Source organism: Jaculus jaculus, chromosome 3, assembly GCF_020740685.1.
Source record: "Jaculus jaculus isolate mJacJac1 chromosome 3, mJacJac1.mat.Y.cur, whole genome shotgun sequence".
Taxonomy (NCBI): Eukaryota; Metazoa; Chordata; class Mammalia; order Rodentia; family Dipodidae; genus Jaculus; species Jaculus jaculus.
The window spans coordinates 164,323,401-164,339,073 of NC_059104.1; the positions used below are offsets into that span (position 1 = coordinate 164,323,401).

General features: G+C 47.3%; 1 protein-coding gene across 1 annotated transcript in view; it reads left to right on the plus strand.

The window, feature by feature from the left end:
* The window catches only part of Tenm4 (teneurin transmembrane protein 4), a 1,065,388-nt gene that overhangs the window by 907,763 nt on the left and 141,952 nt on the right, over nucleotides 1-15,673 (plus strand). Inside the window, 3 exon segments of the mRNA XM_045144966.1 lie at nucleotides 4,579-4,680; nucleotides 6,917-7,111; nucleotides 13,694-13,894. Of these exon segments, the coding sequence (XP_045000901.1) occupies nucleotides 4,579-4,680; nucleotides 6,917-7,111; nucleotides 13,694-13,894 (498 nt within the window).

Here is a 15,673-nt window from a genome sequence, read left to right on the forward strand (position 1 = left end):
ATCAAAGCAAATCACCTCCAAATGTCACCCTTTGCTTTCGTGTTGCTGTCTTGAAATTATTTCATGTCTTCTGAAACTTCTGCCTTCCCTGACACTGACAGCCCAGGGCAAGTTTTGTAGCATCCAGGCTTCCATTCTGTCAGATTTAGCCACCGACATTGTACTTAGTCACAGAAAAGATGCTTTTCTCACTTTGTCACTATGAGGGCTCTTTTGGCAAATGATAAACAGGTCTGTATCTTACAGACTTTGTAAGTTGGAATCTAGATAGTGTGTGACATACATCTTCCATGGAGCCTGCTAAAATGCCAGCAGTAATTAAAGTGATTTTATTAGGAGATATATTCTATACTGCTGGCTCAAGAAGGACTGAACCATAGCATTTTAAATCTGAGCTGAATTTGAAAGACCATCTAGTTGAATTCTTTCAGTGATAGCAGTAGATAGCTTACTGAGACCCTCTTGTGGACTGGAGAGCAGGGTGCATACCCCCCCCCAATAAAGTGTCTCTGAACTCAGAGGTTCATAGTCCAAAGCTGACTGTATAATGTTTCCACAGGGGCTGAGGAGAAAAAGTCTGAGAGGAACATGGTCTCTTTAAACTAGCCGGAAATCTTCTCAGAGGCCGTGGCATTAGAACTGGTGTTGAAAGAAAGAAGTTACTCATCCGGGAATCTGGGACACAGTGAAAGAGCAAGGATAAGGAGATAGGTAGAGGGAGCTCCAGGGCATGGCCAAGGCTTGTGGCCATTCCAGAACAGGACAGCCAGAAACCAGACCCTCTCCCTTACTGTCCTGGGCTGCCGCATTTTGGGGGTGGAGGAGGCAGGGAGGAGGGACTATCCCTCCCACTCCATGGGGAGCGGTAGCTTAAAGGGAAGATGATCTGGCCTTGAACTTTACTTGAACTTTATGTTTTAGAAGAATATCCAGAATGATACTTCCTGAGTGGGTTTTCTTTTAAAGGATTTTTATATTGCTGATTTAAACACCTTAGGAACTTGGACTCTTCCAAGCAATGGAGAACAGATCCTCAAGTCACTGTACCTAAGCCTTATTCTGCTGGTCCTGAAGTGAGGTCACATGTTGAACTAGACCCCCTTGCTATCTACTCTGTGTCGCTTCTCCAGCTCTGAAGGTTCTAGAATTTTCTTGGTTTTTTTTTTTTTTTTTTTTTTTTTGGCTGCCTTCAACGTTTCAACATTGGCTTTGCTGTCCCAGAGACCTGCCTTGCTCATTCCCCCGCTTCTGTCATGGGTTGAGGTCCTGTGGGACCCACAGAGCATGACATCATGGAAGAAGAGTGGGTTGGACTCCCAAGAACTGGGCTTGAATCCTACTTCTGTTAGTTATTAACTGTTAGTAAGACGCTGCCTGTGTTAGTGGAGAGACAACAGTAAAGGAGTGGAATTTCCCATTTACAAAAGGAAACCACGTATTTGGACTATTTTTTTTTTCTGAAAAAATGAAATCATTCCCAAGTTGATACTGAAAGACCTTTGAAGAAAGGCCTCTTTAGTAAAAAATAAAAGTGTATTTACTCTCAGGTAAACATTGTGCTCTCCAAGTTCCTATGCTGATTGTAATTTTTTTTTTGTTAATTTTTAATTAATTATGAACTTTACTGTTTGAACCAGTTACATGTTGGATATATTCCCATCAGGCTACACACATATTCCATCTCCCCTGCCCCCATTTGACTGAGGCCCTCCTCAGTGAGGTTATTGGTATTCACCATGGGGTCATGAAAGCAAAGCATCAGACAGTCTCTGTGGGCAGGGGAGGGCAATGCCTCAGGACATTCTGTACCACCCTGTGGCTTACAATCCCCTCACCCGCCCCCCCCCCCACACACACACGTTCCCTGTGCCTTCATTGGGTGTGTTATAAGCCTGGTTTAGTGTTGACCTCTCTGAAACCTCTGGATTTCTACTTTGATGAGTTGTGAGTGTCCTCAATACAAGAAAGGCTTCTTTTAAAAGTACCCCATGCTATACATGCCACCAGCTCCTCCTCCCTGTCACCAGCCACTCTGGTAGCTGTCAGTGTACTCCCTTGGGTGCGCTGTTAGGCCTTCGCGACCTCTCTCCTCAGTGGACCTGCTCATTCACTGTAAGGTGTGGCATCTCAGAACAGGAAACAGCCCCAGGGAGTCACCTGGGCCATCATCTTCATTTTCAAGAGGAACAAAGTGAGGCCCAGAGAGGAGAGGAAGTTGCTATAGGACACACAGAGCAGTATTAGGAGTCCAGACCCCAGGGAGATCTCCAGGTAGAGCCTTTGCTCTTCACCGTGCTGCTGCCCAAGTGACCGGCCACTGGTTAGATCTTTCCCAGTTCAGCTTGGCTGAAATGGTCACATGTCTCTCACAGAGGTCTCAGTGTCAGCATATTGACTTGAATCCCTATCTCAGCCTACCTGACGGGCCTTACGCTCTACCTTCCATCTGACTCTCCCAATTTACTCTGTGACCTTGAGGGAGTCACTGCCCTTCCTGTGGGCCTCAGGTCCTACCCCCTTAAGATGAGCACATTTTACTGGATGGTCTCTTGAAGCCCTTCAAGCTCTGAAAGTTCTAGAATTCTCAGCCCTTCCTTGGTTCCTTTGCTGCCTTCTGGGTTGGCCTCACCATTCGAGATTTGCCTTGCTCATTCACCTTGTTTCTGTCATGGGATGACTTCCTGTAGGGCGGAGGGAGACTGGCTTAGATTCCAAAGCCTGTGTTCAAAACCTGCCACTCGGCTGGAGAGATGGGTCAGTGGTTAAGGCGCTTGCCTGCAAAGCCTAACAACCTGGGTTCAATTCCATAGTACCCACGTGAAGCCAGATGCACAAAGTGGCATATGCATCTGGAGTTTGTTTGCAGTAGTTAGAGGCCCTGATGCACACCCATTCTCTTTCTCTCTTTCTCTCTCTCTCTCTCCTTGCAAATAAATAAATGATTTTTTAAACCCTACCATTGCGACTTGGTATCTTCAACCTTTAGCGACTTGCTTCATCTCTCTCAGATGTATCTGTTTTTCTTTCTTTCTTTTTGTTAGTGAAATAGAAATGACATACATAAATACATATTTATGAGATCTGGAGAAAGTGAGATGAGGTGTGATTGGAGGACTCCCAGGCACCCAGATGGTGTTCTGTGCTTGGTCGCATCTTAGCCTTGTCCTCTGTCCAGCATCACTGAGAAATGACTGTTCTCAATAAGCAGATATTTCTAGATCATCTGTTTACTAATGGGAGCAACAAACACCTATTTTTTAAGCACCTAATTTTTTATTAAGACTTTTCTTAAGTTGATTCTGTATTTCCTTGATGTGTCAGACAGAGTATTTGCCTAAGATATTCAGGAAAGTCCAAGGAAGTAGAAATCCTCCAACAAATGGACTTCAGAGGAGGGTGTGGACCTGACCAGACACAGGGAAGGAAAGGTTCACAGAAGGGACTGAGAGATGGCTCAGCAGTTAAAGGTACTTGTGTGTAAAGCCTGCCAGCTCAGGTTCAATTCTTTAGTACTCACGTAAAGCCAGATACACAGAGTGGCATGTGCATTTCTAATTCATTTGCAGCCCTGGAACACCCCTACTTTCTCTCTCCCTCTCTCTTTCACAAATAATAAATAAATATTTTTTAAAAAAGAAATGGGACTGGAAAGATGGCTTAGTGGTTAAGCGTTTGCCTGTGAATCCTAAGGACCCCAGTTCGAGGCTGGATTCCCCAGGACCCATGTAAGCCAGATGCACAAGGGGGCACATGCGTCTGGAGTTCATTCACAGTAGCTAGAGGCCCTGGCGTGCCCATTCTCTCTCTCTCTCTATCTATCTATCTGCCTCTTTCTCTGTCACTTTCAAATAAATAAATAAAAATTTAAAAATTAAAAAAGAAATGGGTCACAGAGTTTCAAAAAGTGTGGCTTTCACATTGCAGCCAATGTGTGTGTGTGGAGGGGAGGCATTGAAGGTTTTGAAGCAGGAGTGTGCCTGAATCAGGTTCATACCACAGAAATAACTCAGGCTGCTGAATAGTAAATAAATCAGGCAAGAGATAACACTGGAAGACCAGCCGAAGGCTGCTGTAACATCGCCAGTGAGGGATGGTGGAAGGGACCTGGGCAGAAACAGGGAAAGTCAGAGGTGGGGACAGACAGTCATGCAAATATGCAGTAACCTTATGAAAAGGCAGACTAATGGGACGGAACCCCCACCCAAAGATAACCACTGTTCACAGGTCAGATTGTTGCCTCCTGATGGCTTTTAGCCCAAGAACTGCCAGCACATTTATAAAGATATATCCGACTTATAAAATTTTGGTTCAGGCTGACATTTTACAGAGCACGTGTCTTAATGTGAGTCGAGTACTTCAATGAGAGTGAAAATGACATGATTTTAACTCAGTTGGTTCCTTTCAGTGACTGGGCCTGGAAAACTCAAATGAGTGGGTCCTGCTTCACTGGAGCCTTGACCCTGGGCTGTGTGTGCGCGCGCGTGTGTGTGTGTCTGTGTGTGTGTGTCTGTGTGTCTGTGTGTACGTACGCATGCGGGAGCCATTCCTACTTTCAGCTCCCCATCTCTTCTCCCCTAGAATCAGTGGACAACTGCCCCAGCAACTGCTACGGCAATGGTGACTGCATCTCTGGGACCTGCCACTGCTTCCTGGGTTTTCTGGGCCCTGACTGCGGCCGAGGTGAGTCCTCATGGTCATCTTTAAGTCTCCACTTCCCAGACCCTGTGGGCACCAAGGGGTACTCATCAGAGCAAACTCTGGAATCGGGCCATCTCTTCTTGCACCTGAGAACTGCTGCCAAGGGTCTGTTGTTCAGAAGCGCATCCAGCGGGGACCGGGGGTGGGGGGGACGTCTGCAGGCGAAGCCATGCCCCGTCAGCCATTGTTACCCACCTGTGGACAACTGGGAAGACCAGACAAGAAGTATTTACAGGAGCAGCCACTGCAAATCGTGTTCCTCGTTGGGACAGGCAGAGTGGCAGTTGATTTTCTCTTAGAAGTGTCATCAGTTCTCGTCAAGCATCTTTGAAGCTTCTCCCCACTTGGCTGTGACCTCTGATCTGTAGGTGGGAAGCATGGAACAGTGCAGGCAGAGTCTCAGCTAAGACACGTGGGAGGGTCTGGGGAGCCCGGCTGTTCTCACACACACCCTAATGCTGCCTGACACTTTGGCATACACCCTGCTAATGACAACCACTTCTGAGATCATTTAAAGGCTGCCCAGGACCTCTCCTGTGCTTCTGGCTTTCATTTCTATCTTGAAAGCACGAACAAGAAAACTGCTGGAGGAAATCTGTGGTCCTGACAATTTAGCGTTACCCTCAAAGGAGGCATAAACGGCCTCTTGTCTTGGTTTCTCCATCCCTTCACTCACTCAGCAGCCACTTGCTTGAAGCTCACTTAGGGTTCAACCCTGTGCTAGGTGCCGGCGTCATACCATTGATCCATCCCGGAGTCCCCAGGCTGGCTCTAGGAAATGAATGAGTAAACCGACTATTACAGAGCAGCCAGCACTGGAGTTGGGGAAATGGCTCAGTCAGTAACGCGCTTGCCTTCCAAGCATGAGGACCTGAGTTCAATCATCAGAACCCACCTGAACATACTAGGTGCCTGGTTATTAGTGGCACATGCTTATATGCCAGTACTGGGGAGGCTGAGACAGGGGCTCACTGGCAAGCCTTTCTTACCTACTTGGTGAGTTCCAGGCCATTGAGACACCTTGTATTAAAAAAAAAAAAAAAAAGATGGACAGCATTCCTGAGGAACAACATGTGAGGTTTTCCTCTGGCCTCCAAACATGCATGCATGTGCGCACACACATGCGTGCACACACACACCCTCACACACAGATGTGCCTGTACACATGTGCATCTTCTTTCCAAAGCAACACCATGATAAGAAGCAACAAGGTTCTGTGTGGTCTCTCAGCCCGGGGAAGGGAGGAATCCCCATTCAGGAAGGGGTTGGCAAGGAGGGAGTGTTGGGATACAAGTCCGAGGCTTCGGCAGTGGAAGACGGCGCTGGCCTCCCGCACGGAGGGAGTAGCATCCTGAAAACCTTATGCAGCAGGCGAGGGCTCTGCTTACTTCAGCTAATGTAAAATAGACTCTGCTTAAGGCAGCGGAGCTGGCAGCGCTGGGAAACAGTGATTACCTGCTGAGTGCTTTAAAAAGGAAAGAAGCCATGTGGGGGCCGGCGAAGATGGCGCAGAAAGAGATGAGTCATTCCTTGTAACAAGAATTACTGTCTCATCCCATACGCACTTAAAGCTAAGAGTCATGTGTAAAACAGCCTCATTGTACCTCAGTAAGACAGGCAAGTACTTCCAGCACAATGCAATATAATTTATTTTTATATAGTGTCCTTGGTAGAAATGATCACAAAACCCTTTACGCTAAGAGGCAAAATGGAAACATAATACTTAAAGAGCCAAGCTGGGCTCGGCTCTCCTCTTGAGGGGCTGTATGTAAGGGGCTGGAGTGGAGACCTAAAAGACAATGGAAGCGAAACTCTACTGGGTTAAAGACAGCAGTAAGTGGTGCTACACAGGAGGTGTGGGGAAGTGAAAATGGAGTGCTGTTACGAGAGTCCCGGAGGAGACACGCAAGGTAACCAGGAGACTCAGACTCTCAGCTGTCTTTTCCAGCGATAACAAGAAACAGACTGTGGCCTCCTATGAGAGAAGCTCCTGGCAGCCGGGGCCTCCCGTCAGAATAGGACGAGCTGGAGAGAGCAGCTCCCGGCCGTGGAAGTTCGGCAGGGCCCCGCACCACGTGTCAAGCAGTAATGCACAGCGATGGCACACGTGGGTGTTTGTGACAAAGCGGTTGAGGCAGTTGGTGAAGTCAGGAGAGATGGGAGGAGAAGGGAACAAAGGTGAGTGACTCATACCAGGCTTTTGGTGCTGTGTCCCCAGCCTCCTGCCCCGTGCTGTGCAGCGGAAACGGCCAGTATATGAAGGGCAGGTGCCTATGCCACAGTGGCTGGAAGGGCGCCGAGTGTGACGTCCCCACCAACCAGTGCATCGACGTCGCCTGCAGCAGCCATGGCACCTGCATCATGGGCACTTGCATCTGCAACCCGGGCTACAAGGGCGAGAGCTGTGAGGAAGGTGAGATTGGCGGGCCCGCAGCCACACGCTCTCCTCAGGCCAGCCCGCGACGTGGAATGGTTTCCAAAGGGGGGGTACATTCTGGAATCAGATAGGCACTGGAGTTCTGGCTCAGTCCTCTCCTCTATAAAGTGGGGCTACCTTCCTCAGAGAGCCATTGTGAGGTATGAACTAAATGGTCCATGTCAAGCACTTAGCTCAGTGTCTGACACCTAGTAAATGCCCCATAAATGTGGCTTTTATATTATTAGTAATATTCTAAGGTAACTCAAGCTTCCCCTACTTGCCTCATCCAAAGGTCTGAAATGGATGGTCATTTGCAGCTGATGGGCAATGCTGGGTGCTTATCAATGCCTCTTCTTTTGCATGACCCAGCACCCTGACCCCTCCCTCAATGGGAGGAAGAGGCTTCAGGGAGAGCTGGTCTTCCAAAGCTATTTGGGGGCTGGAGAGATGACTTGGTGGTTAAGCGCTTTCCTGTGAAGTCTAAGAACCCCGGTTCAAGGCTCGATTCCCCAGGACCCACGTAAGCCAGGTGCACAAAGGGGCGCATACATCTGGAGCTCGTTTGCACTGGCTAGAGGCCCTGGCGTGCCCATTCTGTCTCTATCTATCAGCCTGTTTCTCTGGCTTTCTATTGCTCTCAAATAAATAAAAATGAGAGACAAAAAAAATTTTAAAGCTATTTGGTATTAAACAGGGTATTGGCCTGTCTCATAGGAGAGAATGTGAACAGACCATTTCCAAGAGTGGGGGTGGAGCTAGTGTCTGAAGGGTGCTGCCTCAGTGGGACTGCTCGTGAGGGAGCCGTGGGGGCTTGGGGAATGACAGCGGGCTCTCTCGGGAGAGAGCGGCAGCCAGAACAAAGGGATTTCACACTCTTACCTAGAACTCGGGACAGTCTCCTCTGCTTTCCCTTCACTCTGGTCACTTGGGGATGAGACCATCTCGGAACCATGGTCAGTCGGTGCCACACTAGCCCTGACCGTGTGGCATGACCCCCAACAAGTGGACACTGGCCAGTGCTCCAGAGCTACGGGGCTGGTTTACAAAGAGAAAATAAGATTCCGTAGAACTTTGATTTATATTATCTATGTAAAAAAAGTTTTCTCTCCCGCTCTCCTCTCTGAGGAAGGCCATCTGGGACTGATTCCTTTTATTACTCCTTTCTCTCTGCTGAACATCCTGCGTTTGTAATAGGGTTTTCTTGGGACCTTCCTCCTCCTCACTTTCTTCTCCCTCTGCCTAGTTCCAGCTCTATTGCTAACGGGTTTTCCCTGTTTATAAAACATTAGCTAACAAGCTGCTCCCCCCCTTTCTTCCTTCTTCTGAAGTTTACAGCCCCATATTTTTTTTTTAAGCTTGAACCAAGGCAGCAGCGGGATGTTTGGAAGGGGCTGGGGGCAGGGCCGAGGAGACCTTGCGCAGTGAAAAGCGAGATGCGGCGGCTCGGTCCTGAAGGGCATTGATTCGTGTGGCCACTGGAGCGTGGACCGGCGGGGGAGAGGGCGGTGTTCGCAGCCTGGTGGCGCAGGCGTCGTCCATTCCATGGGCTAGGCTGCTGCCAAGAATTCTCGGATCAAACGGCAAGCTCTGCAAAAGAGGGAAAAAAAGGAGCTATTTGGCATACCTTCTAAAAGAAACTAAGTTAGATTCTCTTCTAAACCAATTAGCCCCCTCCCTGACACCGCCTCCCTTCTCCTTTGTCACACGCTCTGCCCCCCAGCCCATTCTTCCTGCGTTACAAACAGCTCCTTGGGAGATAACAGATGCCCCATTGTGGGGAAGGAAGACAGCTATGTCCCATCCAGTAGTTCCTGTCACCTCAGAGGCCCAGGAGAAGGTGGGTGCAGTCCACCCAGGGCCTCTGTGGCAGAACACCACTGTGGAATAGATCAATGGCCTTGGGTTGAGGATCAGGGCTTGGGGCCAGTGTTGCTCGGTGTGGAGCTCAGCCGGTGCAGGCAAGGGAGCTAGAGCTGCCTTCTGCTCCATGCTTGTGCCCTGGCGGACATGAAGATCAGCTAGCTGGAGGTGGCTTCTAACCAGCTCTACCTCGTCTTATTCTGCTGAGGGTGTGATTTTTTTTTTTTTTTGTCAGTTTCTGGGTCCCTACCAGACCAGACTCAGACTCACTATGCTTGAGTAAGACAGAATTGTGACGCCAAATGCCTCTCACTAAATTTGGCATCCTCCTGGCCTGCTGGCTAGCAGTATGGATTTACAGGATCACAGTGAGGGCGCCCTGGTGTCCTTAGAGACAGGTTCAACCCAAAGCTGGGGCCAGGTACTCACAGGACGGGAAATACCTTCATAGGCCTCTGGGTGGGAATTGCTGAGCTGTTTCCTGTCAAGTTGGAAAGCTCTCAGAATCTGGGGAATTACCATGGTAGCCTAATGGGCCGGAATAATCCTTCTGAGGTTCCGGGATCTGAGGCCCGTCATGAGAATTTATCACTATTATTGTCTTTATTATTTTTAATTACCAGAACTCTACCAGGTCATGCTTTAACTATTACTAAATGGTGTCTGGAGACTGCAAGAGAAGAGCCATTGCCTTCATTTGCTTTTATTAATTCCCCACAATGTCCCATTTCTTTCCATGTTTCTGCTTTGATTTCTATTTTTAAACCACTTCACGCACTCACACAAGCATATATACATGTATATGTATTAGAGTCAATAAAATAGGAGAAAATAGCAAGAGGTCTAGGCAGGAAAGAGTGAATCAAATATAAATTCCTCCATGGACCCCTGTGTTATCTTGGGCAAGTTATTTCACCTCATCTGTGTGTCAGCTCCCTCACCTGAAAAGTGAGAACCAGGATGGCGCTACCTCATACACACATTGTTAGGACTACATGAATTAATGTTTATAAAATGCAATTAAAGGCACCTAGTTTAATATCAACTTTTTTTTTTTTTTTTTTTTTTTGGTTTTGCAAGGTAGGGTCTCGCTCTAGCCCAGGCTAACTTAGAATTCACTATGTAGCTCAGGGTGGCCTTGAACTCACGATGATTCTCCTGCCTCTGTCTCCCAAGTGTTGGGATTAAAGGTGTGCACCACCACGCCTGGCTAATGTCAACTTTTGTTGTAATCATGACTGTTTTTGGGAAACAGTTGCTCCTGTCCCTGATCTTACTTTTCACTGAGGCTGCCAAGGTAGACACCTTCAAAAAAAACCTACATGGTGGTGTGCCTTCTCCATAAATTGGCCCTCAAAATAAATGCCCCCAGGATGTCCTCACTTATAAAGTCTCTGTCTTTTGTGCCTGAGACTCTTTAATACCTTGCAAAAGTCAAATGTACTGGATTACAAAATAAGAACAATTCATTAATTAAAAGGACAGTTGAATTACAAATGAGCTCTGATCACAGTTTGCCCAACTCACACTACGGCGTGTCCTGAGAGGACCGAAAGCAACTATTTGAGGCATTAGAGTTCATATAGTCCCTTCAGATCCTCAATGTCACTGGCTCCTTGTAGCAACCTGAGAGCTGGTGATGATTCAGCATGTCTGTTTTTACTGTGGAAAAGTTCAGAGTAGATACATAGCTTGACCTTGAGCATGTTTGTCCTGTGCCCTTGAATCCAAGTTCCTGGAAGCCAAGGGCTACATTCTTTGCTCCGCTGCATAGGGCTGCTCCTGAGCTCTCGTAAGAGAAATGTGGCTACACTCACCGAGTACTGTTAATAATCTATCCAGGGGCCACAGAGATAGCTCAGCAGTTAAAGGCACTTGCTTGCAAAGCCTGATGGCCCAGGTTTGATTCCCTAGAACCCACGTAAACTCAGCTGCACACAGCGGTGCCCGAGTCTGGAGTTCATTTGCTGTGGCAGGAGGCCCTGGTGTGCTCATGTTCTCTCTCTCTAATAAATGAATAATAAATAAAATATTTTGAAAAACTGTCTAGCCAACACCTCTGTGTTAGGTTCCTTCCAGAGCACTGTGTCCTCTCTCACTTACAAAATGAACAGATTCTTCCCATTTTGTAGAGGGGAAGACTGACCTATCAACTTTTGGGTGGAGAACAGTGGTCAACCTCCCTTCCCATTCTCTTTGCTTCCTTCCACACGTTCCATATGAACTACAGCCACAAGTTAATTCTCAGTATTATTCTACTTTTTTCTGTGCAGTAATTTTTGGGGTATTAGAAGTCTCTGTTTTTTTTTTTATAACCCCATAACTAAAGTTTAATTTGGGAAAGTCAGTCCCTAATAGGAATACCACTGGCTTCAGACTCAGACAGACTTATCTCTTCTGGATGAGGAGAAATTGGAACCTTTATGCACTGTTAGTAGAAATATAAAGTAGTGGAGCTTCTGTCTTCCAGACTCAAAACGGCCTTGATATCCATGACCTCACAGCACCTGTCACTACCTGCACAAGGCCTGAACAAGAGAAAGGAAAAAGTGCTGACATCAAAATAGAACAAAGACTAATTGGAAAGAAGAAGGGGTTCAATGGAGGGTGGATTTTGGAAGGGAAATGAGGGCTGGTGGGACAGCGTTATCATGGCTTACTGTCTGTACTTACGGAAGATGTCAACACAAAGTTAAAAAATAGTGGAGCTGATGTAAAAAATAAAACAGTATAAGTGATTCCTCAAAAAAAAACTATTTAAAATAGAATTACCATATGATGCAGCAATTCTACTTCTGGACATGTACTCAGATGAATCAGAAGCTAGGTTTCGAAGAGGTAGTTCTGCACCCATTGTATTAGTTACCTTTCACATTGCTGCAACAAGACACCTGACAAGCCACTTAAGGAGGTAGGGCTTACGTCCATTTATGTTTTGAGGCTTGCATCCGTGGTGGGGGGGAAGGCGCGGCAGCAGGAGCCGGAAGCAGCGGGCCACACTGCATCCTCAATCGTGAGGCTGAGAGAGGTGAAAACTGGTGCTCTACCAGCTTTCTCCCTTTCGTTCATTCCAAGATCCCAACCCATGAAATGGTGCCACTCGCAGTTAAAGTAGGTCTTCCCACATCAGTAAACCTAATCAAGACAATCCCTCACAGACCTGCCCAGAGGCTTATTTCTTAGGTCAGTCTAGGCCCTGCCAAGTTAGCAAGCGATACAAGCCATCACACCCACCTTTCTGACAGCATCGTTCACAAGAAACAAGAGGAGGAAGACACCCACATAGCCAGTGGTAGATGAAGGACGGGCAAAATGCACACATACAGAAAGTGGATTATTCAGCTTTAGAATGGAAGGAAAATCACGTGCCCCAGCTGTGATGAACCTAGAGAGCATGATGCTAAACGGCATCAGCCAATCACAAAAAGTAAAGCACCATATCATCCCATTTATATATGATGTGCCTGGAGGAGCCAAATGTAGAGACAGGCAGTAAGTACAGTGGAAATTTTTAGGGGTTGAGAGGAAAGAGAAAATAGGAGGTGTTTGATGGCGCGAGTCTCCATTTTTCAAGGGGAAAAGAGTTCTGGGGTTGCGTGGTGGCAATGGGTGTCCTGAGTACTCTGAGTGCATGGTTCACAGTGCCACATTTCATATTACATGTGTGACCATGTTTTAAAAGCTTTCGGGGGCTGCAGGGATGGCTTAGTGGTGAAGGCACTTGCCTGCAAAACCGAAGGACCCAGGTTCAATTCCCCAGGACCGACATAAGCCAGATGCAAAAGGTGGCATGTGTCTGGAGTTCTTTTGTAGTGGCTGGAGGCCTGGTGCTCTCATTCTCTTTCTGACACACACTCTCTCTCTCTCTCTCTCTCTCTCTCTCTCTCTCTCTCTCTCTCTCTGCCAAATAAATAAATAAAAATTCAAAACAAAACTTTTTGGTTAATCCTCCCTGACAGAGTTTAGCTGTGTGACGTGGCATGAATTTTTCACCCCTCTGAGCCTGGGTTTCCTCATCTCAACTTCACTGGGTTATTGAGCAAGCCGAGTCTGATAGTGTAAATGAGCCCTTGATTGTAGCACAAAGCAGGTAATCCAGTGTGACTCTCCTATCCTCCTATGGGCTGCTTTCTGGAGCCTCCCTTGATCGTGGACCCTCAGAACCCTGCGGGGGCTGTTCTGCTGAGGGCCACAGCGTTCTAGCTCACCCACCGTAGGGAGAAGGCAGGCCACGACAGCCTATGTGATTCTAAATAGAAATCTAAACATTTGCCCTCCGTCAAGGGATGTTTTGAAATTCATATCAATCACATGAATTTGTGGAACAGAAAATCTAATGGAATATAATTGCAAAATAAATCCTCTTTTAAGTTTTGGTCCATTATATAACTATAATATAATATAACTACTATAAGATAACTATTTTGGTTCTTGCTTATATAATTTAAACATAAGTAATAAATAACTGAAATGTGTTCTGTGAAGGTTTATTAAATATCTCCTACATGTCAGGCACTGTTTTCAAAGCACTGGGTGCTGTATTGATACCTGTTATGCATTTATACTCTGTCCAAAGGGGTAGACTTCGGAGCCATACTTTACCTCACCCAGTGGCCTCTCCCCTGACGTTTAGCTCCCCTAGCAGCAGGCTGCCTTGCAGAAGCCCGGCTCTGTGGTACTGATGCTTAGCTGTGTCTTCTTCCCTTTGTGTTACAGTGGACTGCATGGACCCAACATGTTCAGGCCGGGGTGTCTGTGTGAGAGGCGAGTGTCACTGCTCCGTGGGCTGGGGGGGCACCAACTGTGAGACACCCAGGGCCACATGCCTGGACCAGTGCTCTGGCCACGGAACCTTCCTCCCAGACACGGGCCTTTGCAGCTGTGACCCAAGCTGGACTGGACATGACTGCTCCATTGGTAAGTGTGGGAAGAAGAAGGGCATGCCCCCGGTGGAGGGAGGGTCTCTACTGAAATATATGGCCCATTTGCTCTTGCTGAGTGGAGCAGGCCTCCTGCCAACCACCTGGCTAGGCCTCCTCGTGTTCCAGGTCGCCGTCCTTCTTCCCCTGAGCTCTAGCCTTCCACACCTCTCCTTCTAGCGGGCAAGGATTCAAATATTACTTCCTCGCATTGGTCAGCCTTGAAATTCTAAAGCGTTGTGCTAGGCACTTTTGCATAGCTGTGAACATAATGCCTGAGAGAATGACTTAAAGGAGAAACAATTCATTTGAGCTCACAGTCTCAGGGTTTGTGGTCCACAGTTGCTTGGGCCACGCCATAACGGGGGCGGCGGGGGGGGGGGGGCCAGAGCACAGGGCTGAAGGAAGAGGTTCTTTACCTCCTGGGGACAGAGGGCAAGGCAGGAAGGGGCCAAGGACATGATACTCCCAAGGACCTTCCCTCAGTGATCTACTTCCTCAAGCGAGGTTCGACCTCAGTTTCTAGAACCTCCCAAAATAGCATCACCAGCTAGGGACCAAGTTCAACAAATAAGCTTGTGAGGGACATTTCATAGTCATACCGTAACAAGCGCCACTCAGCAACACGGAACGTTGGTCCCTGTCATTCCAGATGTGTTTCATGGAAACTTGTCTTTCACAATGGGATGATCATCCCTGGTGTCCCAGCACAGGGAAAGCTCCTAACAGAACTTCCGAACAGAGGAGAGGGTGAAATCCTGCCTTACTGTGATACTCCCTGGTTTCACCCATTCCTCAGAGTGAAGGCTGAGCTCAGTGTGGATTTTAGGGTTCTCTGGGATCTGCCTCCAACTGTCTTTCTAGAACATTCTATTACATGGTAGGCTCTATTAGGTGGTGGGGGAACAAACATGTCTGTTATTGGAGATAGCCCTACCACTCAGCATAGGCCTGACTTATTGCACCTGCTCAGTGAAGGATGGATGGAGGGATGGAGGGATGGAGGGATGGATGGATGGATGGATGGATGGATGGATGGATGGATGGATGGATGGATGGATGGATGGATAGATGGATGGATGGATGATATTTATTGAGTTCATGATTATGGGCATGACTATGAACAATACCAGATTGTTTAGAAGGCAGTTTGACATGCTGTCCAATTAGCAGAACCACAGTATTGGGGTACCACCCTAGAGCCTAAATGAGGTGGAAGTCTCTAGCCACAGATATAAGGCCAGATTTACAAACCAAGGCATGAGTTCCCGTGGAGCAGCCCTTTCTTTTATGTAACACTTTCACCAGTGAGCACCTTCTGTGTGCTAGGCACTCTTCTTCAAGCCAGGGAGGATGAAGAAACAAGAGCGTGCTGGTCTTTGTGGCCCTTGAGCTGTGAGGAGGAGGGGAGAGTAAACTTCTCACCTGAAATTGCTGTTGCACTGCTCCATACAGTGAAAGAAAAGCTCACATTAGCTCATTATGTCGTGATTAACAGTTCTAATTCTGATCAAGAGGCATGGTTGTGACCTTTGGCAAAAAACAAAAAAAATGAGATTCATACAGCATTCATGCTTTTGGAATACTTTGAATCACCTTTCCCATTGAGTGGAGAATTGATGTTCAATGCACAGTCTAAATTGGACTTTTATCCCTGTTTGCAAAGCTCACATAAAGACATGATTGTGAGCACAGATGTGCAGAGTCTCAGGAATAATTCTTTTTATATAGCTCTGTTTATAGCAATGTAACAAATGGTCCTCTTAAAGCCACGCTG